At 36.4% G+C, this 27,382-nt stretch overlaps 1 protein-coding gene across 1 annotated transcript in view; it reads left to right on the top strand.

Annotated features, from left to right (window-relative positions):
* The window catches only part of magi2b (membrane associated guanylate kinase, WW and PDZ domain containing 2b), a 120,772-nt gene that overhangs the window by 43,068 nt on the left and 50,322 nt on the right, over positions 1-27,382 (top strand). Inside the window, exons 3-6 of the mRNA XM_079809179.1 lie at positions 10,160-10,279; positions 13,740-13,955; positions 16,616-16,835; positions 19,383-19,462. Coding sequence (XP_079665305.1) covers positions 10,160-10,279; positions 13,740-13,955; positions 16,616-16,835; positions 19,383-19,462 — 636 coding nt within the window. The remainder of the gene's footprint in view (positions 1-10,159; positions 10,280-13,739; positions 13,956-16,615; positions 16,836-19,382; positions 19,463-27,382) is intronic.

Below are 27,382 nucleotides of genomic sequence, written 5' to 3'. Positions count from 1 at the left end.
CACAGAGCGACACTGGGCTTCAAGGTTGGACTGACCGCAGATTAGAGGGAACACAACCCCCCCACGTCACCGAGTGTCAGTGAGGCTGCAGGCGATTACAGGCAAATTTCAACCCTTCAGCCCTGGCACTCATCAAACCCTCAAACGCATACACAGATGGTACATAAGGGCAGGGCCTCAGTGTCAGCCTTCACCCAACTTCAACCCGCAGAGAGTCATTTGTGATGACTGGAAATATATTTGAACGCTTGATTCTTTCATTAGTTTGCCTGCTTATATTTTACACCTCCCTGAACTTTTCAAATATCTCTGCTGTTTGGTGTGCCAGGGCTTTTTTATCGTTTTATTGTTGTTGACTCAAATTGGCTACTGACAAATATATTTGCAAGGAAGTGACATTTTAGCCCCACCCTCTCAAACTCACACCATTGGTTGAGTCAATCTTATCATTTCAGGCTGCTCTATAGATTTATATCGTGACAAAAGTCTTAAAAATAAAAATGTATATTAAAAAATAATCAAATCCAAGCCTTGCATTTTAATGACTATATATTAATAATAAATTAATACAAATATTTATTATAATACCATATATTAGTATATTATTTTTTCTATATATCTATATTATAACTTATTTATTACATTACTAAAGAATTTATATGACATAAATCAGTATACATCAGTATATATCACTGTATATATATATCAGACATCTATCAGTATACGTTCCTCAAGCAAAAAACTATGTTTTTGTTCTGTTTTGTTTTTTTACATAATAAAAGCAGTTGCCAACTAAGCACTGGAGAATTAACTATAGCACTTGGACTTGGCTTATAGTTTTTATGCAGTTTTACTCTTATTGGCAAATAGAGAAAAGAGTTTGTTTGGTTTAGATTTATGTTGCTGCATCACATCATTATTATGAATATGGTTTCGGCACGCTGTTGTTGATATGATTCTTGTCTAAGGCTTGTCTGAGTATGTCTGGAGCATCAGTTGTTGTCAGGGCTTTGTTTAGCAGGTGGGAATGTCATTCGCAATCCAAGTGCTCCAAAGAGATGCTGGTGACGGTTTTAAGCAGAGAATTCCAGAGGAGATGAATCAAGACAGCAAGAGGCTGAGAATGAGCTGCCGTGGTTGATAACTATGGAGTAAAGCCATAGCAGCGCTCTGAGAGGCAAAGGTGCCTTTTGTATCCTTGCAGTTGATCGGCTTTGACAGGGAATTCGAACAGGATGGCGATGCTTCAGTAAGTGTGAAACAGTCGCACCTGAAAGATTGTTTCACATGGAGATGGTTTCATGGGAAGATGGGAGGTAATCAAGCAGACAAATGAAAACCGGTAAAGCTGGACACAATTTTCTCTCATCATTTCCCATAATCGCATGAGAGTGAGAGAGAGAGAGAGAGTGAGAGTGATATATACTAAGCCAGTTTCTATGCCCTGTTATAATCAGATTTACCCCATGGATGTATTTAATCAGGGCTCTTCAGGTAGTCATCTGAACAGATGTATTAGCCGGGACAGATCAGCAGCACCAAACGAAAATGGGACGAAATAAACAAAATATATTTACGGTCTTCAAAAAGGTTTCTTTAACACTAAAAGACTAAAACACTATATATATATCGTCGCTGCCCGATGAAACTCACGTATGTCCAAAACACTTACTTTTCAGGAAGTGAAAGAAACACCGTATTTCAAAAGCAGTTGAATGTAGCGTTGTCATACTTGGTACGGCATCTTTACATGTAACCATATTCTTGTCAGTGTAATGATATAATCCACATTTGACCAAAATTGAGTTTAAATGGACATACGTGCATATTTTACAGTAACGGTGGTCGATACGCGTTCTTCCGATCATTAATTAGAATGGCCAAGTCGCGTTTCATATTGACAGAGGAATACGTGCTGGACATTCTCAGCCTCTGGCATGCGGTGATAGCAGTATGAGTGAGGCATATTCTAGTGACAATCATGACAGTAGCATTACAGGCTATAGTTTGATCAGTTTGACTAAGAAAAAAAAGGCTGAATCTAAGGGCCCGTCCACACGGAGATGCGTATCACTGTATACGTATACATTTTTTATCGTATTGGCATTTCGTCCACACGGATCCGGCGTTTTGGGAGACTGAAAAACCGCTATTTTTTTTTAAACCGGGTCCTAAAATGGATAAAACTGAAAACGACACCCAGCCAATCCGTATATTTTGTGAAACGGTGATGTCATCACACCACGTCCTGCGCAGGGAAGACTTAAAGGGGATACAACTACGGGCACTGGGCATGCGCACATCAATACTGCGTTGCTTAATTACTGTATTTGCATTATTGTAAGGGTATGTTTAGGGTTGGGGTAGGTGTGTGCGTTAATAAAACACATCTGGTAAGTAGCAAATTTATTTATTGTTATTTTATTGTGAGATTTTACCTCACCCTTCGACTGTTGCCATACCCCTTCTAGCACAACTCTTCTTCTCCATTTTTAGTGTATTTCTGTGGCAGAATTACAGTGCCACATACTGGCCTGGCATGTAAACTACATCGTTTTGAGCTGTTTTCATGCTCTCGTGTGTACGCGGATATTTCTTGAAACGAGGGGGAAAAAAAGATCGGATAGGGAAAGTTCTGGCTTCGTGTGGACATGGCCTTATCAATGAGACCGAGTTTATTTACATGCTAGCAAGCAAACTAATCTGTGAAGAACTAGATTAGAACTAAACTGTGGAGAGCTTCAATGTCGTACTTTCGGCTATCCAGTGCTGAGCTTCGATGAAACTTCACGAGACCGGCGAGATGCTTCCACAGGGCGGGAGATACGCGGCGTGATTGACAGCTTTGACACCAAATGGATATACGTGAAAATCAGATGACGTGATTTCACAACTTTTCATTGGCCATTTAGATATGTGAAGCATGCTGTATACGGAAATGAACCTGGACATTCAATCCGTCGAAAAATCTCAAAATCGGCAAAATGGACTTACGTGGTTTTCATCGGACAGCGACGATATACTGTATATACTGTACATTAATGCTATCTGATTAATAAGCTGTGAATGTTAATGATGCACATGAAAATCATTAATGCTTCTGTTTAATTTCCTCAGCGTCATGTTCAGGCCTTTGTCAGCATACAGACGCAAGTATTTGCGTTGAGCACACACATTTGAATTGACTCTGTCAGCGATTATATTCCCTAGACATATAAAAGCGCATTGTCAGAACCCTGAGATCACCTGAGATCTCCATGGAGGCCTGTACGTTTTTGAGATGATTTACATATTTGTAATGTCAAAGATTGTAAGAATGTCAATAGATATGTACATATGGAACTGGTGAATTTAGTTACGGTGATGAATCTATGTTAAACAAATTCTAAACTTAACTTGTTGTCAAACGTTTTGATCCATGAACTAAACAGGAATGTTAGCTGTTAGCATTTATTGCTAGAAAACAAGAGAAACCAAGTCTGAGCTTAAAAGGAATGTTAGCTGTTAGCATTTAATGCTAAAAACAAGAGAAAACGAATCTGAGCTTAAAAGGAATGTTAGCTGTTAGCATTTAATGCTAAAAACAAGAGAAAACGAATCTGAGCTTAAAATGAATGTTAGCTGTTAGCATTTAATGCTAAAATCAAGAGAAAATGAATCTGAGCTTAAAAGGAATGTTAGCTGTTAGCATTTAATGCTAAAAACAAGAGAAAACAAATCTGAGCTTAAAAGGAATGTTAGCTGTTAGCATTAAATGCTAAAAACAGGAGAAAACGAATCTGAGCTTGAATGTTAGCTGTTAACATTTAATGCTTAAAACGAGAAAACGAATCTGAGCTTAAAAGGAATGTTAGCTGTTAGCATTTAATGCTAAAAACAAGAGAAAACGAATCTGAGCTTATAAGGAATGTTAGCTGTTAGCATTTAATGTTAAAAACAAGAGAAAACGAATCTGAGCTTAAAAGGAATGTTAGCTGTTAGCATTTAATGTTAAAAACAGGAGAAAATGAATCTGAGCTTAAAAGGAATGTTAGCTGTTAGCATTTAATGCTTAAAACACGAGAAAACGAATCTGAGCTTAAAAGGAATGTTAGCTGTTAGCATTTAATGTTAAATTCAAGAGAAACCAAGTCTGCGCTTAAATAAGTAGACTGTCCATCCATCCATCCAATTATTTTTTGTTAAAGTCCCTGTAAAGTCAAAACTAAACATGTGTTCTGAGTTTCTCACACCACAGATAAATGTGTTATTAACCACCCAGCCAAATTTGAATAATTAAAAAATCCGCCAAGTACATAAAATAGCTTATCAAAAACTTGAAAAAATGAGCAGCATTCTCTGCTCTCAAACGCTGGGGGTGTGTCCGCTGTCGGCGCCAAAACCACGCCCACTCGCGAGAAAGCTGCCGTGGCACACAAGACAACACTCACTGATCACGACCGTCTATGATCACGACGCACCAGATGTCGGCGGGACGGGAGGACTAAGGCCGGGGCGGGGGATAGTCGGTTCTGCAGCGAATTATCAGTGAATCCCAGCTGTCTCCGGTGAAAGTTTGTAAAACGATCCGGTGTATTGTCACTGCAGACTCAGAGGCAGGCGTCGGTGGTTATCCTCAGCTCTCCATCAAGATGACTGTTCACAAAATTAATTCACCTCTTCTTGATCATCGTGTTTGTTTTGTAAGCTGTTTTGTAAGTTGTAGACTATAGTAACTAACAGTACTGACAGTAACTCGCGATCGAGCGGGCAAACTGATGCGAATGTGCTCTAGTTATGATCGTGTTTGTTAGGGGAGGAGCCAGGCTCGGTGGCTCCAGTGCGTCATCGAGCCACGTTTTAGCCCCTCCCAGAAAATCCTGAACACAGCAACGGTGAAAAACTGTTTAACGGTCTAACTTCTGAATTCAGTACTACATAGTTCACAGTCTTTGTCATTTGTTTCAGCAATACATTTCTAACATTTATAATGTGTTTAGAAAAAAATCTCAGAATTGCCTTTACAGGGACTGTAAAATCCCTGCACAAAATTAGCTGTCAATGCTACAGTATAGTAAATGTGTTAGTGTTATGTGGTTACTAAGGTGTTTTTAGTGCATTACTGCAGTATGTGGTTGCAAGATGGTTATTTATTATTATATTAAAATGGTACAATGTGAGACATTTAAAAATAAAGGCCTCTTGGTTTGTACAGATTATGCACAAAATATCTTCTCAGCATTAGGCCGACATCTCAGGGGAGCCACTGAATTTGTAAAAGTATTCACAGGTTCTAAATTTAGGCCTATGGCTGCTGAAATGATGTTTAGGTGAATATCCTTGAATATTTAAATGTCCAAGACCACAATGTGCCATTCCTGTCTGCATATTACATAAGCTGTGTGTGATGCGTGTGTGATGCATTTGTCTCTCATTTCCCAATCTCTCTAACAAAAAAATATTAGTGTTGTCTTGCTTTCATAAATCAGCTGTACCTTGGCCTCTCTCAGCAGCACATATGGTCTGTCATTTTTAGCCCTAAAATCAAAATGGACTTTTCTTGTTTAAAGAGTTTGCACTAGCTGGGAAATACACTCCTGTAGCCTTTGATAGATGCGAGGTAATACATATCTGTCATCTGAATATGAAATAACCTCTCTTTTCTTTATGGTGGAAATGTGTTAAGTGTGCCTGAAAAATCAGACAGATATAGGCAAATGCTTTTATCTGCACTGGTTTGAAAGCTTTCCATATTATATAAGCAAATACATTAAAGCTAAAAATCTGTCTGGACTGATTTTAAAAATCAGTCGGAGACATGGCCCAGCGGGTAGCCTACAGCATGTGCTGCTTGTGTGGTTGGAGTTCAAGAGCCCTATCAGACAACTGGGCGCAATGCGACGCCAGGCGCGACACAAGTGTTTTTTGCAAGTTTCAGCCAGACGCAGTAGTCATTTTCACGTCCAGCGCCATGTTGTTTAAATGGCAAATACACTCGCGCCCATCGGAGTGCTGGTCTGAAAACGAGGTGTGTTCAGGTGCATTGTTGGCGCGTTGCTATTTTGAGGAAACTGAAATCGACTGCGCCATTGACCAACAAAGACCTGATCTAAAGTCAATAGCACAGTATTTGTTGTTATTTAAAGGGCACTCTGCTTATTACACACACAGGGCAGCAGCAGCACACAAACATTTAAAAAAATAAAAAATAAAAGGAGAAGCGTTCAGTCTTTCCGCTCGCAAATACCGCCATGTAAATAGCAAATCCGCCATAGTGCAAGCGCAACTGGCTTTTAAAGGGAATGGGAGATGAGACTCTGATTGGTTTATTGTACGTTACGCCCAAAACACACCCATGACTCATTAAGAGATTAGGTACAACCCTTCTAGACCACGTGCCTGGCGCTCCGACCATTTCTTTCCGTTTGCTAAACTAGCAAAAGTGGATTCGGACACGCACCTGCGCCATGCACTTCAGACCATGCGCTTAGATTGTTAAAATAGGGCCCCACATGTGGCTCTTGTAATTGGCTGATGCTGAAAACAAAATCAATTTAAACCAGTATATTAGCGACATCCAATAGAAGCTAGGTAATCCTTCGCGACTTGCTTTGATTTTTTTGATTTTCCATCAAAAAGAAGACTGATTTTTAGCTTGCTTTCGATTTTATTTTGATAAGGCATGTGAAGAAATGATACAGCGATACAATACGATCAACAGAAAGTTGTCTCCCGCTATACTCGCCCCTTCCAACTCAATCAAACAATCCGCCAAATAAATAACAAAGAAAACGGAAGTGATCACCTGTGCCCATGTGACAGTGAATAAGGAATAACAGAATTAATGCTCCTAGGTGCTTTGCTGGTCTAGCGATGTTTAGTGGCTTTAACTGCTCAACCAGCTGAACGTGTTCAGAAACCTCCTTTAGCACTGTTGCAGTGCACAAAATAAGCGTTTTAGCTAGTCTTAGTCTAGTTATGTTTGGAGATATTATAGAAATTATAATGAAAATTATGTCTGGCCATGTATAAAATTTGTTCCTGACAGTTTGATTCATTGTGATGGAGTCAGTTTAGCAATTATATGGCAATAAATAGCCAGAACGATGTCTGATTGGACCATTGTTGTTGTTATATGTGAATGATAATGCTTTATCTCAGCAGACGGTTTAGCTGCTGTATGACTGACCGAATCTCTGCAGTCCTGTTATTTTAGTTGCTAGTGTCTGGCTAACCGTTTTCTATTGGATGAGTTTTATCTGGCCTTTGAATCCAAACCTTTTGGGACGATTGAGTAACTTTGCTGTTCAATGAACCTTAATCAGGTTAGAATTCAACACAGATGAAAATGACTTAAGCTGCATCCCAAATCAGATTGAATGCATCTCAAAGGCTCCTGCAAATGTGGTCTTCAAATGCTTCCTTCGTTTCCCAGGCCACGAAGAATAGAGCGAGTGGATCCTTCACAGCCTAGCCTATCCCAAGATTCATTGCGTACTGGTGAAGACAGCTTTTTTTTGAGAGAAGATAAGTTTTGTACACTCTAAAAAAAAAGGTTCTATATTGCACCAAAAATGGTTCTTGGCTCGTAATCATAGGGGAACCTTTTTTAGTGCTATATAGCACCAATTTTGGTGCTTCAGTGGTTCTTCAGCGGTTCTTCAGAGGTTCTTCACCGGTTCTTTGACTAAGGTGCTATATAGCACCTCTGAAGAACCGCTGAAGAACCACTGAAGCACCAAAATTGGTGCTATATAGCACTAAAAAAGGTTCCCCTATGATTACGAGCCTTTTTTTTTTAGAGTGTATAGTTTATTCTCTTTATTATGTACATAAATGGTCCAAGGTAAACATATTTACACAAGTTTTTGTTTTCAGACAGTTGAATATAACTCTCAAAAAAAAGCCCATTACAAACGTTACTGCTGCTCTTCAACAGCAGATTTCACAGTTGCTGGGTGACAAGAACAATCCTCTGTTAGTTAGACCGTCCCATTTAACAATGCTCGGTTCAACCTTTGATGACTTTGAATGCATGGCTTCTGAAGTATGTGTCCTTCAAAAGGTGCAGCCTCTGAATTGGGACACAGCCTTTTCAGTCTTTACAATGGCACGCATTGTATAAAAGTCCAAGATCACTTCATTTTCACAACTCACAACTTTTCAGTTGTCAACTGAAAGTTTTTTTTTCTTATCATTTGAACAATCGGTGTGTTGTTAAACTACAGTAGAATTCATTGAACACACTGTATTTTCTATCCCTCACAGCCTCGTTTTCATCCCTGTCAAGGTCCTGATTAAAGGGTTAGTTCACGCAAAAATGAAATTTCTGTCATTAATTACTCACTCTCATGTCGTTCCAAACCCGTAAGACCTTCGTTCAACACTTTCAAGGTCCAGAAAGGTAGTAAAAACATTGTTAAAATAGTCCATGTGACTCCAGTGGTTCAACCTTAATTTTATGAAGCGACGAGAATACATTTTGTGCACAAAAAACTAACAAAAATAACAACTTTATTCAACAATTTCTTCACGTCTGTGTCAGTCTCTTAAGCAGAAAAAAGTCAAATTAAATCTTGTTATTAATCACCCACTTGATTAATCTTAAATTGTCCTTTTAATTTAGCATTCTTATTAATTCTGGAAATTCAATATGGCTACTCTAATCTCAAATGCATTGCAATTTTTCCACAGAAACATGAAATGGCTTTTCTGAATGAGTCAGCTTCATATTTTAATGGCTCTTGTGTTGTAAGTCTGTTTCACCTGATCATCGGCCATTGCTTTGGCATGATGGGAAGGTCATTAAAGCAACTTGTAAAAGCAAACAGCAGGGATGGACTATTTCTCACGTGGTGAAGTTCACAAGCCATAAGCTTGATGTGTTTATTTTTTTTCCCCTTCAGAGTGAGAGTTTTGTGAAAATCAGAGATTTGGTTGAGAGCTCAAGGGACTGGATTATGATATCGTTGCTAAGTATGTGTCTTGCAAATCCCCAGTGCCTGATTTCTTAAGAATGTTTGATTACCCTCAGAAGACTCAGCCTCAGTTAATGCATTAATTATGCGGCGAATTTACATAAACAGTCAATATGGAACTTGGAAACGACGAGTTTTCAGAGTTACTTTATTGCTTGGTGATTTGTTTGACCTGACTGTTTGTCATTATTCGTTTTAAAAAACTGCTCCTTTCAAAAAAGTAAACAATTACCCCATGGTATTACCTATATATATTTGGGGTCATTCCGAATTTATGTCCACCAGGCTGCATTTATTTTAATAAATAAATAAATAAATATATATATATATATATATATATATATATATATATATATATATATATATATATATATATATATATATATATATATATATATATATATATATATATATATATATATATATATATATATATAATATTTTTTTTTTATTTTTTTTTTTTTAAATAATATATTTTAAAGTGTAATTTATTCCTTCAGTGTCACATGATTCTTCAGAAATCATTCTAATATGCTGATTTGCTGCTCGAGAAACATTTCTTAACAATGTTGAAAACAGTTGGGCCGCTTATAATATTTTTATGGAAACTGACCATTTTTTTCTGGATTCTTTGAATCAAAAGCTTAAAAGAAAAGCATTTATTTGAAAATCTTTTGTAATATAAGCTGAGCGTCTCACTGACTTACTGATTATAAAAGTTACACTAACAATTCACAGTTTTGTTTTCTTATGTAAAAATAAGAAATATTGTGAATTTTGTAATTATTTTATGCACATTTATTTGACCATTAACTTACTTTAAACTTCAGAAGATAATGTCTGATTCATTTCTGTGAATAAGCTCAAACTACATTTCAGTCAAATCCATTCAAATTTTGTATATTAAAATGTTTTCGTAAAAATATCAGTATTGATGTGTATTACTTTGTATCTTTGATTAATTATTTATTTAATAATGGTTAAACATTCTTCAATTTAAACAAATTTGTATTGCTTTTTACATCTTACATAAAAAATATGCAAATATTATATTCCCTATGTACAATGCATATTTAGATAAACCAAAAAATAAAATAAAATTAATTTTCAAATCTACTTGGCTAAATACCATGGTATATGATTATGATAATCTTTTACCAGCATTCTGACAGATGTGATAAAGTATGTTGTTTTGTCTGCAGGCACGACGAGACAGCCCAAAGAGGGGGAGGTCCCAGGTGTGGACTACAACTTTGTGAGCATTGAGCGGTTTATGGAATTAGAGAAAAGTGGGGCCTTGTTAGAAAGTGGAACGTACGAAGGTAAGTCAAATTCACTGTTAAACCTCCCACATCTCCATAAATCATTACCTCTTGAAATAAAGCTTATGCCACACCTGTTACACCATAGCAGCCTAGGAATATGAATTTTCCTAAATTTGCCATATATTTCCGCAAGAAAGAGCGTGCATGTCTTTGACATTGAGCAAAGGTATTCAGAACTAGTGCAGTTTGGTCTCTTGAGGACCGGCTGAGGTGTGTGGACTACTTTCAGACGCAGGTTTCTTTTCTCTTTGTGAGGAGAGGAGATCCTTTCCAGGATTTTATGAGGCAAAGCATCATAACAATAGATGTATAAACACAGATGCCTCATTATTGGTTGTTTCGATGAGGCGCTATACGTAAGCCGTCCGCCATATTGGAACGGTAAAAACACCAGTCTGTGAACGCTCAAGAGCAATTTGACTACGTGTCTGCAACCGTAGTTACGCGCATGTATGAATATCCATTTCAGCAATAGACTTCAGCAGATGATTTTGCTAACCTAATACAATACAACAAGACAAACGCACCGGCTAACACAACATTAAAAAGTTACCATTGTATAAAAACCTGTAATATAGATTTAATACATATAAAAACACAAACCAACACATTCTCACCTGTGAAGGGTTATCCCATTTATTCGTGAATTTGAATCTTGGCGGTTTCACAACCAGAAGCTGTGCAATGTTGTTCATCATTGACACGCTGACCGTTCCAAGATGGAGGGTGCAATGCATGAACTAATGTAAACAAATACAACTTCGGATTTTTAATAATGTATTAGTAAATGCTGAAATTAAAGGCACAATATATCCAAAAAACAATATGTTATTTAAATATTTGTAAAATATTTAAATATATTTTGTTGACTTGTGTGCTTACATTTTCCCAAATGTTTCCAAGAATGTTTAAATCCAGAGAAATAAGCAATTTTAACCAGGACACGGACTGTGTCCGTGCGTCATCTATCAATGACACCATACCCGCGTTACCCTCGATTTCTGGTTTTATTTTGTGGAAACCATGGAAATGCCAAAGACGCTTTAAAGGTCCCGTTTTTCGTGTTTTTTTGAAGCTTTGATTGTGTTTACAGTGTGCAATATAACATGTGTTAATGTTTCATGTGTAAAAAAACAGTATTTTTCACACAATTTACTTATCTGTATACCGCTGTTTTCACTGTCCTCAAAACGGCCTGAGAATTTCCTCGTTCTATGAAGTCCCTCCTTCAGAAATATGTATCGAGTTCTGATTGTGCCAGCGATTCCCGTGTTGTGATTCGACAGCAGCTTAGCTCACGTTGCCCGGTCACGCCTCTTACCATAACGGGGAGATGAACGCACTCAAACTACAGCCCCTGAAGGCCAAACAAAGGTGATTTGACTCCGGGATGAAAATAACAGCGTCTGATGGCGACAAACGCAACCGAACCGAACCGAACGCAACACTCCCTCTTCTCCACGAGGGAGGGAGCAACAAGACCACGCCCCCTTTTTCGCGTATTCTTGTGGGCGGAGGTTAGTCAACAAACTGCTCTACTGACGTAATTAAAGCAGGAAATACCAGGATGTAGTCCAAACCGGCCGTTCGCTGTAGGCTTTGAAAGGGAACTTCTGTTAAATAAAATATCTCGCTTGGCATTGAACTTTGAGGTTTATAATTTTACAGGTATTATTTATGCTCTAACAGCAACATTACACACTAACTAAAGTTTGAAAAATGGGATCACGAAGAACAGGACCTTTAATAGTTTATGTGTTTTATTAGACAGGTGAGCAACTGTTTGGATACATTCATCCACAGAAAACTAATCAATATTATATAGCTCAACACAGTTAGTCTTATTGTTTAAATCTGGTTTTCTTGATTTACTGCGAGTACCATGTTTTACCATGCCTAATATCAATCTAGCTCACTGCAGTGTGCAACAAGTGTCTCATAGTAGCCGCCGAATGAACGCACAGAGTAGCATTATAACATAACTTTTAACACAAACAAATATATCTAATATGATAAAACAGCACTGCGTTACCTCACATACGCACGCATAACTGCGAGAAACCATAGACCGTAAAAAAATATGGACGACGCAACTTTATTGACTTCCGCTTTATTGAAAGCTGCCTAAAATGACAGAAACCATCTTTAGGAAACAATTATTTGAAGTGTAATTTAATTGTTTAGTGTGTCTCGCGTCCATTCTAATACATGGATAGGTGGGATTTAGGAGCTATACTGGGACCAACCACCAGGGGGCGATCGAGGCGCAGAGGCTTAAGTTTCTGAGAGGAGTGCTACAGGCTTGCGGGGAGCGGAAGCGCTCGTCTGCGGCATCATAAAAGTTCTGCAAAATCATGATGTCGTCAAGCTATGCTTTTGTTTTGTAAAAGCAATCTCTAGCGGCAATAAATTACATATTGTAGCTTTAACATTAATTTAGATTAATAAATGCTGTAGAAGTATTGTTCATTCTTAGTTAATGTTAACTATCCCTATTGTTGAATTTAATTTAATCTTTATGCTAAAATTGTCCAGCTAAAAGTTGACAAAATTAACCTTTAGCAGATGCACTACCATTTAAAAATTTGCTGTCAGTAAGATTTATTTTTTGTTTATAAAGTAACTTTTAATTGATCAAATGTGACAGTAAAGACATTTATAATATTACAAAAGATTTCAAATAAATCCTGTTCTTTTGGGCTTTCTATTTATCAAAGAATCCTGGAAAAAAAAAACAGAAAAACCACACAAAATTGTTAAACTGTTTTCAACATAGATAATAATAATAAGAAATGTTTCTTGAGCAGCAAATCAGCATATTAGAATGATTTCTGAAGGATCATGTGACACTGGAGTGGAGACCATCACAGATATAAATTACACTTTAATTGCTATATATAAATTAAATATATAAATTATGATTAATTCACCTCAACACACAAAAAACTACTGATTGTCTTTTTAATAGGATATATAATGTTTAAATAGATGTCAGCACAACTGTGGGTATATTGATTTTGTAGGTTTCATGTGGTCTTGAATATGCTGATCTCAGGTCACTTTAGGTTAACCCACTCTCAGTCTATGATTCTGGCTCACAGGCTGTAATGTAAATTAATCTATGAACTTCACCTCTTCTGTTTCTGTCCCTTATGACCTGCAAATTAATTCATAAAGCCTGTACCGTACCCACACAGAAGCTCAGTTTTTAATCATTAAACAGATTTCCCTGGATACACATGATTTCTTTTCAATCTCGAATGAAACGATTGAGTCGCCAGTGAACAAAGGTGCCGTAATGGCAAACATCACAGAGAAATAAAATAACTCCAGTAAAGTTCATGAAAAAACATGATTGAAAAGTTACTTGAAAAGTCAAACTTCACCTTTTTGCATGCCAAGTAGCTGTGGAAGCATTTTTAAGTCCCAAACATGTGCTTTTTGTTGTTGTTTCTAGATAACTTCTATGGCACGCCAAAGCCTCCTGCCGAACCCACGCCGATGCTGTTTAATGTGACGGACCAACTCTTGCCCGGTGCCCGACCCAGTGCAGAGGGAAAAAGGAAGAGAAACAAGTCCGTTAGCAACATGGAGAAGGACAGCATTGAGCCACCAGAAGAGGAGGAGGAAGAGAGCCCCATCGTCAATGGCAACGGCATCGCCATCACACCAGGTTACAACCTACCACTGTTACCGAGAGAGTTTAGAATGACCCTCCCAACCAAGTCTATTATGAATGTGGGCTTCATAGTTAGTGCGACTCGTTTCTAATGAAAGACTGTTGTTTGTAACACCAAAATGAGCTTTTGAATCATACTGAGCCGTTGAGGTACTTTTTTGTTGGGCTGGTGGAATGTAAAAAAAAAATAGGGCTGGTGGAATTTTTTTCATAGTTGTTTTACTAAACAAGCAAAAATGTACTCGTTCACGCATTTATACGCACCGATATAGCAATATATTATAAAAGTAATTCATTTTGTTTATGTGGAAGAAATAGCTATATTTATACTGTAATAAAACATTGTAATATATGGAACATTTCAGATGCAGATCTTTGAATCAGCATTTTGATTTGATTCACTGAAATTCGCTGAAATATGTCCTAACTTCTCTAGACAGCTTCCTTTAAAGAATTTGAGGGACTTAGACTATCAATTTAGCATACTATTAAAAACAGTACTTAAGGAAATCATAAAGCTACTTTATAAGAATACAAGTAAATGTGAAGTGAATGTAATGTAATGTTTTTGGACACTAAATTGCATGTAATTGCTATTAAATGAAATTGTATTATAGTTAAAATGTATACTTAAGTACATTTTATATGTAATTCTAAATTACTTCTATTGTCTTTAAAGTATGATTAAAGTGTACTGCAGAATGTACATTTATGGTAACCTAAAATATAATTTAAAGGTGCAATGTGTAGTATTTATGAGGATCTATTGACAGAAATGCAATATAATATGCGTAACTGTGTTTTCAGTGGAGTATAAAGACCTTAAATAATGAACTGTTATGTTTTTATTACCTTAGAATGAGCCATTTCTCTCTACATACACCGCGGGTCCCCTTACAGTGAAATCACCATTTTGCGGTGCCATGTTTTTAAAGTAGCCCTAAATGGAAAAACTGCTCTACAGAGCGCTAGCTACTCTCTGCTGTCTCAGACGACAACATTTTTATCATGTGTCGGCCACTGTAGCTTATCTACGTGCTTCGAAAGGGAGGGGTGAGCGGTATACGGTTGCAATTCACAACCTCACCACTAGATGCCGCTAAAATGTACACAGTGCACCTTTAATGTCATTTCTATTGAAACGTTTATGTAATTATATTTAAATTAGGCCTGTCAATAGATAAACATTTTTAAGCGTCATTAATCACACCCTTTTGTGTGAAATTTAGCATATACCATTTGTTTTTTTAGCACATACATTTTTTTCATCATTTGCAATATTTAGAAAAGTAAACCATCTAAATTGAAGGGTGATCCTCACAAAACAATATTTTCATTTTTCAAGGTAAATTTAGGTGTCTTTCCAAAAAAGGACATTTGGAGACTCCAAAAGGACAGTAAATAACCAAATAATTTCAAATAAGTCAAATAAGTCCATAATTCATAAATGTATGCACCCATTAAATAAACACTACATTTAAAAAAACTTTTCACAATTGATAGTATATATAGGTTGTGTACTGTGCAACAGTAAAGTTTGATACTGAACAGAACCTCATGGAGATGCCAAAAAAAAACCCTAAACCAACCGCCTGCATATACCATACACTGATCCATTCAGAATTGCTAAACACAGCAACATACATATGATAAATCAAATATGTGTGGAAACAACGTGAATGTACTGACATTTGTATGTGCATAAATACAATGTGAGATCAGTGCATAAACAGCGCACACACATAGGTTTGTTTGCACATCAATATAACGGACTCACACCTGCTTACTGTACGATTCCTGTAAGCCACGGAAATTGTCTTTACCTTGATCCCAATCCTCATCTATCAAAACTTTACTAGCAAAACGCTGGTTTACTTTATTCAGCCGAAAAATGTAGTTTGCGTACGCAACACGAGTCTCTATTCTTTCTGCCATCTCTGATGTAATCAGCCGGGTTTTCTTTACATTAGTGCTGTTTTGGACTGATTTTCTTCTGATTGGAGCAGGATTGGATAAAAAAAATATATATATATATATATTAGGGCTGTCAAAAGATTAATCGCGATTAATCGCATCCAAAATAAAAGTTTGTGTTTACATCATATATGTGTGTGTACTCTGTTAATTATTATTTATATATAAATACACACACAAGCATGTATATATTTAAGAAAAAAATATTATTTTTATATATAAAACATTTATATTTATATATATATTATAGATTAATAAAATGTATATACAGTATATACATGCAAATATTTCTTAAAAATATTCATTAAAAGTGTGTGTGTATTTATATATAAATAATAATTAACAGAGTACACACACATATATTATGTAAACACAAACTTTTATTTTGGATGCGATTAATCGTGATTAATCTTTTGACAGCCCTAATATATATGCATTGTGACTCATTAGGATACTTCACTATAATAACTTATGTCTTAATTTAATAAATGCAGTAAATGTGTTGGTGGTGTTAAAAATGAAATATATTAATATGAGTTGACTTTGACAGTTTGAATCATTACTTGTTTGTTTTATGTAACCGTATATCTTTGTACCATCCTTTCCAATAATCTACTGTCAAATAAGTCTCTCAGTCAGAAGGTCACGCTTGACACTGATTCATTTTGTTTTCCTCTCAGAATCGAGCGAACATGAGGACAAGAGCACCGACGCTTCTGGAGACGTGCCCATCCAGCCATGCCCACCTGAAACCCCCACCCTCACCGCCACAGATGCCCAGGAGGAAGAAGTAGACGCCCCCAAGTCCCCGCAAGACTCCCAGGAGAACGACGAACTGGGCCCTTTGCCAGACAACTGGGAGATGGCCTACACTGAAAAAGGAGAAGTTTACTTCATAGAGTGAGTGAAGTGCACTTCAAAGCACACTTCATAATGAAAGAGGTGTGAACATATGGAGCGCTACCTGTTGCAGTGTCCTCTTTTTACAGATTGTTACGGATGTCTGAATTATTTATGTGTGCCGTATTGAGCTCACTCAGTGTATTGCAGTTCAGTTGACTGGGTTTGGAAATGATTTGCTGGACTTCAGACACAGTCGGGTCGGAAATGTAGCTAAAATCAGCGGCGCCTAGGGGTGTACGCACTTTGCCTATCATGAACGCTCCGACAGTCCTGAGAAACACTTTCCCTGTGGAAATTTCAGCAGTGTCCCGTATTTCTGTCGACCGAACCAGGGATGCCAATCATTTGTGAATGTATTATTCTTTTCAGTCGGTTCTTTCTTTTTCTTTGAATATGGCCAAAACAATCTGAATCGGTTCACACGTGTCTTTCACTGAATCATCTGAAGCGGTTTCTCAGTCACAAAACAAAGAGACAACACCAAGATAGGCTACTTAAAAACACTGACAACAAACAGCGACGGATGAAGTGGATATTTTCTTACAACCAATTGAAACAAAAAGCTACCTTTGAGAGGTAACTTCAGCTACTGCTGTGTGTGTCATGTCAATAAGCGGCATTCACACCTGAAGTTGTGTGTCTGCGCTGTTTTTCAGTTGTTTCAGTCCTATGTGGACATGCGCTAGATGGATGCCGTTGTCCATTTCTTTTCCTTTTTGCGGTTTTCATGTTTTGAAATGTATAAAACGTGTTTAAGTGTACAGTTGTCCGCACTGATCTTTTGATCTGAATAGTGTAAAGTCTTATAGGCTACATTCACTACAAATCAGTCCAAATTTGTGTATCCGATTGGAATCTGATCTAAAATGATTTGCTGTCCACATTGTGTATTGCATCCGATTTGTGTCCCATGCCGCTCTTTCCTTTTCTGGAATATCTGCATTGGTTTCTATGGAAGTGACGTTGCGTTGGTAGGTATATGCCAAAAACAAGGAGGGGTTTGCAATACAGATGTTGTTTTATTTACAACATGACATTGTGTAGCCACCGCGCTGGCATACTTTGTCTTCTGAGACAGCGACAGAAATGTATGAGGCTGGTATGTGCGGCTTTATTCTGTGCTGTCGTCGCCGCCAATCTCAAAACATTTCTCCGTTATATTGTCGTTTTCTGCTCGTCCGTCACTTTGCAACAACACAACCTTGTTTCTGCAGCGACTTTTAGCATGTTTAGCAATGTCAACTTCTGACATTTATGTTTTACGTGGGGTGAAAAAGTCACATAAACCATGCGAAATCCGCTAATCAAAGCAGTTAGACTGAAACAGATTTCCAGAAATGAGGTTTGAATTGGATTTCAAAGCATATATGAATGTAGCTCCAAACGGATTTGTAAAGATCATTTTTGAAAGAAAAAATGTGTTGCCATTCACACTTGTTAAATCAAATTGGATTTCAGTCGGATATGCACTAAAATGGACTGACAGTCATGCTAAACAAAAAAGGAAAACTTCTCTCAAATGCAATTTTTTAACTTGAGAATATATTGAATTTCTAATCTGTTTATGGCTGCTTTTGCCACAAAAAAGTACCCTCAGATGAAATCCTGCAGGCGATGCTGGCTAAAATGATATATTTTAATGTTATGCTATGTAAATTATATCTTTGGAAGGAATTCAATTTGAGTACTTGCCTCTGAAATTTGATTTTTTTTATTTTATTAATTTAATATATTTAATAAATACATTTTTTATATAAATTATAAATGAATATTTTCTTACATTTTTCATTATTTCAACTAAACAGTCATAGCCGATTCATTTTCAAATGTTTAATTCTAGATGGAGGAAATAACAAAAATATATTGTTTTCATTTATATAAACCAAAATATTACAATAATTAGTCATAAAAAGCAGTATTTATTATTTTTTAACACTTTTTAAAAGATATAAAATGCTGCACGTGGACTTCGAGTGATAATGCAAACCAATCATTGACTCCTTGAAACGGACAACTTTTTCGAACTTTTCTAAATCTAATGTCTAAGAAATTAAAATCTCAAATATTAGAACATCCGTTTTATCACTCTTTAACCCACTCTGAATAAATACTATTTTCTTTTATTATTTTCTTTTATTTAAGTCATGAATTTCATGACGATTCAGTATCACTTAGCGTTAGTACATGGTACAATTTCAATTACCATCATGAACGTTTGTAATGATGAATGGATCACCATAAAACTGAATCTGCCAGAGTAGCAGAGGGAACAACAGTCTTAAGAAAGAGAGAAAGATGTTCCCCTCCCTCCATCTGTCCTTAATGAGAAACGAGGGACTTATTAAAACTATTGATTGTCATTGTTTTAACTGGAACCCCCCCAACCACTGTTACTAAGGCCTTCTGGGATATCTAGTCTAGAATGTTTTACATTTCAAAGTGAGGCTTGTACCAACATTTGGCTGACATCATTTGGATTTGGATACTGGTAACTAAACTCTATCATATGTACTATTAATTGTTACAAAATTATTTTCTTTTCAGTCACAATACCAAAACGACGTCATGGCTCGACCCTCGACTAGCGAAGAAAGCCAAGCCCCCAGAGGAATGTGAGGAAGATGGTGAGTGCACTGGTGTTTTAACATGTGTGTGAGTATCTTCCGCCTTTTTACGCTCGGAGAAATTTGATGTTGTGACATCTACTTGTAATTTAACCCCCCGGAGACATACGCGTGAGAGAGTGTAACATGAATTTCCATTTTGTGCGTTTGTTCACGATGTCAGGACACGCTCAGATTGTGCTCTGGTTTCATGAAACATCCAGAAAGACAAAAAACTCTACTAGCTCATGATGTTTACACACTGTATTTATGAATGACTGGATGGACTGGATAAAGAGAAAGTTCATTCAACATTGATGCATCAGTTTATCTCTTTAATTGTTTTCTTTTTTTGTTCATTCATAAAGCCATCCATAAAGCCACCCATCTTTAGAGCCATTCATTAATTTATCCATTAGTCTGTTAAGCATCTATCCTTCATTCATTCATTCATTCATTAATTAATTAATTCATTCATTCATTCATTCATAAATTCATTCTATTACTTGTTTAATCATTTGTTCGTTTGTCCATCCATCCATCCAACCAACAGTTTGTTAGTTCATTTATCCATTAAGCCATATATCATCTATTCATTTGCGTGTGGATTAATTTGTGTGTTTGTTTGTCTGTCCATCATTTGTCCATCCATCTATCCAACCGTTGGTTAGTTAATTCATCCATTAAGCCATTTATCATCTTCATTTGCATGTTGATTAATTTGTGCATTTGTCCATCCATCCATCCATCCATCCATCCATCCATCCATCCATCCATCCATCCAACCGTTGGTTAGTTAATTCATCCATTAAGCCATTTATCATCTTCATATGCATGTTGATTAATTTGTGCATTTGTCCATCCATCCATCCATCCATCCATCCATCCATCCATCCATCCATCCATCCATCCATCCATCCAACCATCCAACCATTGGTTAGTTAATTCATCCATTAAGCCATTTATCATCTATTCATTTGCGTGTTGATTAATTTGTGCATTTGTCCATCCATCCATCCATCCATCCATCCATCCATCCATCCATCCAACCGTTGGTTAGTTAATTCATCCATTAAGCCATTTATCATCTATTCATTTGCGTGTTGATTAATTTGTGCATTTGTCCATCCATCCATCCATCCATACATCCATCCATCCATCCATCCATCCATCCATCCATCCAACCGTTGGGTTAGTTAATTCATCCATTAAGCCATTTATCATCTATTCATTTGCGTGTTGATTAATTTGTGCATTTGTCCATCCATCCATCCATCCATCCATCCATGCATCCATCCATCCATCCATCCATCCATCCATCCATCCATCCATCCATCCATCCATCCATCCATCCATCCATCCATCCATCCATCCATCCATCCAACCGTTGGTTAGTTAATTCATCCTTTAAGCCATTTATCATCTTCATTTGCATGTTGATTAATTTGTGTGTTTGTTCGTCTGTCCATCCATCCATCCATTCATACATCCATCCATACATCCATCCATACATCCAACCGTTGGTTAGTTAATTCATCCTTTAAGCCATTTATCATCTATTCATTTGCGTATTGATTAATTTGTGCGTTTGTTTATCCATTCATCTATCCTTTATCCATTTGTTTGTTCATTCATTCATCCTTTAAGCCATCTATCCTCTATTTATTCATTAATTTGTTTGCTAAGTGATACATTTTTTGTTTGCTCAGCCATCCATCCATCCATCCATCCATCCATCCAACCGTTTGTTAGTTAATACATCCATCAAGCCATTTATCATCTATTCATTTGCGTGTTGATTCATTTGTGCGGTTGTTCATCCGTTCATCCATCCATCCATCCATCCATCCATCCATCCATCCATCCATCCATCCATCCATCCATCCATCCATCCACCCATCCTTTCTCCATTTGTTTGTTCATTCATTCATCCTTTAAGCCATTTATCCATCCATCCATCCATCCATCCATACATCAGGCCATCTATCCTCAGTTCATTCATTTGTTTGCTCAGTGATTCGTTTGTTTGGTCGTATTATTATTAATAATTTTTTTTTCAGTCATCAATCCATCCTCTATTTGTTTTTGTTCGTTCATTCACCCATCCTTTAAGTATCTAAACTCCGTTGATTTGTTCATTCATTCATTCATTTGTTTGATAAGAAAGGGATTTCATTCATCTATAAAGCCATTCATCCTCCTTTCCGTTCGTTCATTCATTCGTTCATTCGTTCATTCATTCATTCATTCATTCATTCATTCATTCATTCATTCATTCATTCATTCATTCATTCATTCATTCATTCATTCATTGTGGTTCTTTGTACCCAAATCTACCATCTTTGAAACCTTCTGTTGAATTAAAATGCAATTTAATGGGGCCAGAGAAATCAATATCTCTTTCCACAGGCCTTTTAATGCCTTTCTGTGACATGACTACTAATATCCCTCTCCGTAGTACAACTTAGATCTATTTTTTGGGCAGGTCTGTGCAACGACTTAAGCTCATACACATAATCATGATTGATTTCCATTGTGTTTAATACTATCTGCTGCATAAAAATCACTTTGTGTATTGCAAATTTGATCTACATCTGTCTTCAAAGTTCAGACATGTACATTATTCAGAATTTAATTCAGATGTCTGTTAGATGATGATCCTCATGGGGCGGCACAGATTCATCACAAATTCCCATCAACGGCTAGATAAAAGATGATCTGTATGTGTCAACCTAATTTTGCCTTCAAAATCAATGTTAGTCACAAAACTTAAACATCTTGTAACTACAGAGGCGTGTCTGTTTAATTTAGCAACAATGGAATAATTTTTCCATTGTTCTAACGCTCCAAAATTTACTCGGTGCTTGCTAATTAATGATTCCTCCTGGTTGGTTTTGATAGCACAGTGTTCACAGGATATTTAAAGACGCATCCGGCACACATACACACGCTCATATTTACACTTGTGCATTCAATGCACTCTAATATACATAAGCCACTCAGTGAATGAAAGAGCCCGAAAAAGAGACTTCTCCCATAGTTGCCATGGCAACTGCCAATGGAGTACCATTGATTTAAGGAGGCTTGAGAAAAGATATTTAAGGTGGTCTGGGTTGAATCATATCATTGTCTTAAAACCTTGAAAGGCCCATAATGGCCCTGCATACATAGGATTTTCTCTAAAAAAATATTTTGGATTTGCTCTAAAAGTGGTGCATTATAGCATTATATTTATTAAAATCAAATTGCAATATTGTGCACACATTGAGTAGTTAATATATTTGAACTTTTTAAATATTATTCATTTATTATTTATTAAATATTATGTTCTAAATGTGGTACATTTAATGACATGTTAAGCATTACAGAAGGTATTATTTGATTCATCAATTTATTAGCATTTTAAACTTGTTTGTTCAATATTTATTAAATACTAATATTTTTTTTAAATATGGTATGTTAAAACATTTCAGAAGGGAATAATATAGAATATCAATAATATTCTAATGGAAGCTTGCAGTATTGAAGGTGCATTACGTAGGTAATGTATTTGAACATTTTGAATACTATTTTAATTTTTTGTTGTTGTTTATAATTCATGATTTATTTTTTATCCTAAGAGCATGACATCATATCCTGTTGTCCATATTCACTGCATTTATAAATAATTTCAGTGTTCACATTTTTAATCCGCAGTGATGTTTGTTCATGCGGGAAAGTTGAGTAAGTTATATTTTGTAGATTATTTTATATGATTTATTATTTATTTAAAAACACTGAAGTTTTGCACCTCCATATAAGTTACATATAGGTGTTATACAGAGGAGGATAAATATGACCTATTATACATTTGATTAAATATTTAACATTGTGAATATAACTCTGCTTGGATACATTTTGATTCATTTGGCTCTAACTTCTTTCATATCAAGCAATAATCTTTAAAGGAAAGCTGCAGTAATTCCAGCCAAGGTTATGTCACACTTCTCACTTTTTTCTATTAAGAAAGTGTCGCCATCTGGTGTGATACTCGTCTTTCTCTCTCAGTTAAAGCTGCGTATGTGTAACATATAAGAGTCTCGTCTTGTATCCTCTGAGAAAGGTCTGTTCTTAATGTAAACCCTAAATATGAGACTGGTTTCTGATTGCGAGGAAGAGGGTCAAGCATTAGTGGATGCTGTGTGGCCGGTCAGTCTGTGCGTGTAGGAGGGAATTGATTGCTCTAACCCTCCTAGGGAGGTGCGAGAACCTCGTCGGTCATCACACCTGCTCCCCTCCCACCTCCTCCAACCCAGCGTTCTGTTCAGCTCAGCATCCATTCACTCAATGACTATCTGAACACAGCATGGCTTTTATTATGATTTTTTGTTGTTGTTGTTGATGAAAAATATGTTTAGGCTATGTGTCAGAAATTATATAGTACAGTTTCTTGAAGTGACTAATAATATAAAAATTGCATTTCAAATTATTATAATTTTTTTTACATTTGCAGAAGAGCTGCACGATTGTCTTAGTTGTTTATTTTTAGGTTATTATTTTGCGACCATAAAATAGCAATCCCAGAACATAGTGGTTAGTTTAAATAACCAAAAAATTACTTATGATACAGAACGTTCACTAATGGTTATTACTTAATGACCATGTAATCGAACCTTCCAAATAAAACGTTGCGGATGATTTTTGTGTAATGACCTATACAGAGCTCTGAAATGAGTTTAATAGGCTAGGCCTACAGCATTTATGTTGAAATGAAATCAATTAAAATGCATTATAACCTCGGGTATAATTTATATTATTATAAATGATGATAATAATAATAAAGGAATTGAATAATTAAACGGTTAAAAGGCATTTAAGGGAATAAATAAATAAGAATGGTAAAATAAGTTCTAGGTCTAATTGTAGTAGGCTAATGAAGTAATCAGTTTAAACTAAACTATATGCAAATAATATTTTATCTTAAAATGTGCACAAATTCACTCTTACTCGTATATGTAGAAAATGCGAACGCTTTTTTGCCTCGTCACATTCATTTATGAATTCCGTGAATCATGATCACATTTTTTGGTAACACTTTACAATAAGGTTCATTAGCTAACATTAGTTAACTACATTAGTTAACATGAACTAATAATGAACTGCACTTATAAAGCATTTATTTATCTTTGTTAGTGTTAATTTCAACATTTACTAATGCATTATTAAAATCTTGTTAACATTAGTTAATGCACTGTGAACTAACATGAACAAACCATGAACAGCTGGATTTTTATTAACTAACGTTAACAAAGATTAACTAATGCTGAACAGAGGTGTTGTTCATGGTTAGTTCATGTTAACTAATGCATTAACTAATGTTAACTAATACAACCTTATTGTAAAGTGTTACCAATTTTTTCAATTCAAAACGGCAAAATTTGATAAAAAGTTGAGTTGAGTTGTTTGCATCACTACATTTTATTACTGTTGGTAGCTGAACATTTCTATCATAAAACAGTTGTCGAAGACGAACTCTCGTTGCGTTTTGACAGACAGTAAGACCCGCCTTCTTTGATTTGATTGGTTGGCAAACTAGCCCCAAACTCCACCTATGCTCTTTTTGTGACGAAAAAGTGCATACTTTTGAGTGTGTAGCAGAAAAGTATGCAAGCTTTAGGACATGCTACTTTGACATCTTTAACAGACAGCTCTGTCTCTTAGTTATGTGCATCCTGTCACCGTAAACTGCCCTGTCAATCATCTTATCACATTTAAAATCCTCCACATTTAATTTAATTTAACCCTACCGTTTTGGAGAGAAGTGTAGTAGCGCATTGATCTGTCATTCCAGGGTCTTTCATGCGGAGACTCCCCTCATGTGTTTGCAATTTAAATATAATGGTGTATTTAAAAGTTAATGGTCAAACATATCATTACAAAAGTTCCCAATGCTGTTGCCGATTAAATATAATGTGGATAATATTAAAATACATATATTTTGGTCAAGTTAGATACTGATAATTGTTCACTCAAACCCCTTTATCTAAACCTCTCTATTTAACTGTCCGACTCGCTTATCCGCCATATGTGTAGTTTTTTAACACTTTTTATCCAAGTTTGTAGTTCTACTCGCAATGGGTTGTGGGCAATATTAGAGTGTGCACAGATCTGCACTTCGGATTCTTACCGGAAATAGTAGACAATACGGGTATCTTTGGAATACTCATTTCAACAAACTACGATTTGGGACATACTAATTCTGTTTTCGAATACTATTAAGGTCGGATAGTATGTGAATTGGGACACAGCACAAGTGAAGTATTTATGAGTGAGTCATTGAATCATTCATTCAAACCAATAAAAAAAAAAAACATTCTAACTAACTAACTTTTAAATAGACTGCAGCTCTAATCCTCAAGTAATTTACATGTTATTTTATTTAGTTGTCTGTTCAGAAGAGAAAAAATCCAAAAAATCGTGATTCTCAGTTTTTCCAGAATCATGCAGTTCTAATTTGCAGTAATGTTTATCCATGAAATCTCACCGCTGTGCTGTCAATGTGTACTGGGTAGTTGCCAGGGAATTGTTTGGCGGTTGCTAGATAGTTCTGAATAGTTTCTAGGGCATTGTTTGGTGCTTGCTTGGGTGTTCTAAGTGGTTTCTAAGGCATTGTTTGATGGTTTCTAGGGTGTAGGAAGGGAGTAGTTGCTATATGTTTCAGTGGTTGCTAGGTAGTTTTAAGGGTATTCTAAATAGTTGTTAGAGCATTTCAGGTGATTGCTACAGTGTTCTGTGCATTAATAAGTGTTGCTAGAAGGTTACTAGGTGTTCAGAGTGGCTCCTTGGTAGTTCGTCGAACATTTATGTTTTTAGGGCATTGTTTGGTGGTTTCTAGGGTGTTCTGGGTTGTTGCTCTGTGTTTGCTTACTGGTGTTAATAATAGGCCTATTGTTTATTTTTTTAAATATAGCTTTTTTTATCATCTGCCAGGTCATAGATCTGTTTTTTTTTTAAGAAAGACATAACACACCTCCTGTCAACAAACTATACGTTTTGAGATATAATTAAAGTCTTAATGAAATAATCAATCTTATTTACTTAGTTAGCACACATTATAGGTCTTAGGGTGAACAATGAATCCGTGCAAGTTAATACACAGAAAAAAATAGTTTGCCGTGGTAATCTTTAATCAAAATCTGAAAAGTTACTTCTAGAATGGCGATCCCTTTCCGATGACGGCTGTGTGACGGCTTGGGTTTGAATATCCTTAACCACTCCCCTCCAACCGTTAGTCTGCTATGAGTGAGAGATGGAGAGGAGGAGCGCTGAAGTGAAACCCTGCCCTCTATTCAATATTTCGTTTCACTTGGAAATATGTCACAGCACTGAAATAAAATCAGTTGCAACTTCTGGTTCACTGGGACTTTAATGTCCGAATCACAAATAATGGGGGGCATGTCTGTAAACAAGCTCTGATGGAGTGACTGGGAACAAATGGCATGTGTTAGGTTAATTACTGGAGATGGGCGATGTCTGAAGAGATATGAGTTATTATGTTAGCCTGTTGTTTGTGTGCATGAGCTCGATTTGTATGTTTGCCGCACACTTTTTATTCACACATGCATGACTTCATGTGTGCGTTTTTCCGAAGAACTCCGGCAAAAACTGCAGTGTATCCCACTGGCGATGTTTTTGATAGTTACTGTGTGAGTTTGTGCATGTACCCCAAAATGTGTTGTGCATTTCTTCTTGATGTTTCAATAATGTCAAATTTGGCTGAAAAACAAAACAGACAGGAAAAGCATCTTGAATGCTGCACATGATGACAGCCCTTTGTTGTCATGGTGATCTCGCCAGCCCTTTAATTTGTTTTGTGTCTCTCAGGCGGATTGAATTGCATGAAAGTATGTTGGCTCTAACCTTCGGGCTGCCAGACCTCCCCTCACTTACCGCTGTGTGTCC

This window comes from Gobio gobio (assembly GCF_949357685.1).
Source record: "Gobio gobio genome assembly, chromosome: 25".
NCBI classification, from domain to species: Eukaryota; Metazoa; Chordata; class Actinopteri; order Cypriniformes; family Gobionidae; genus Gobio; species Gobio gobio.
Note: the sequence above shows the minus strand (reverse complement) of the source record. Positions and strands in the feature narration are given on the sequence as shown.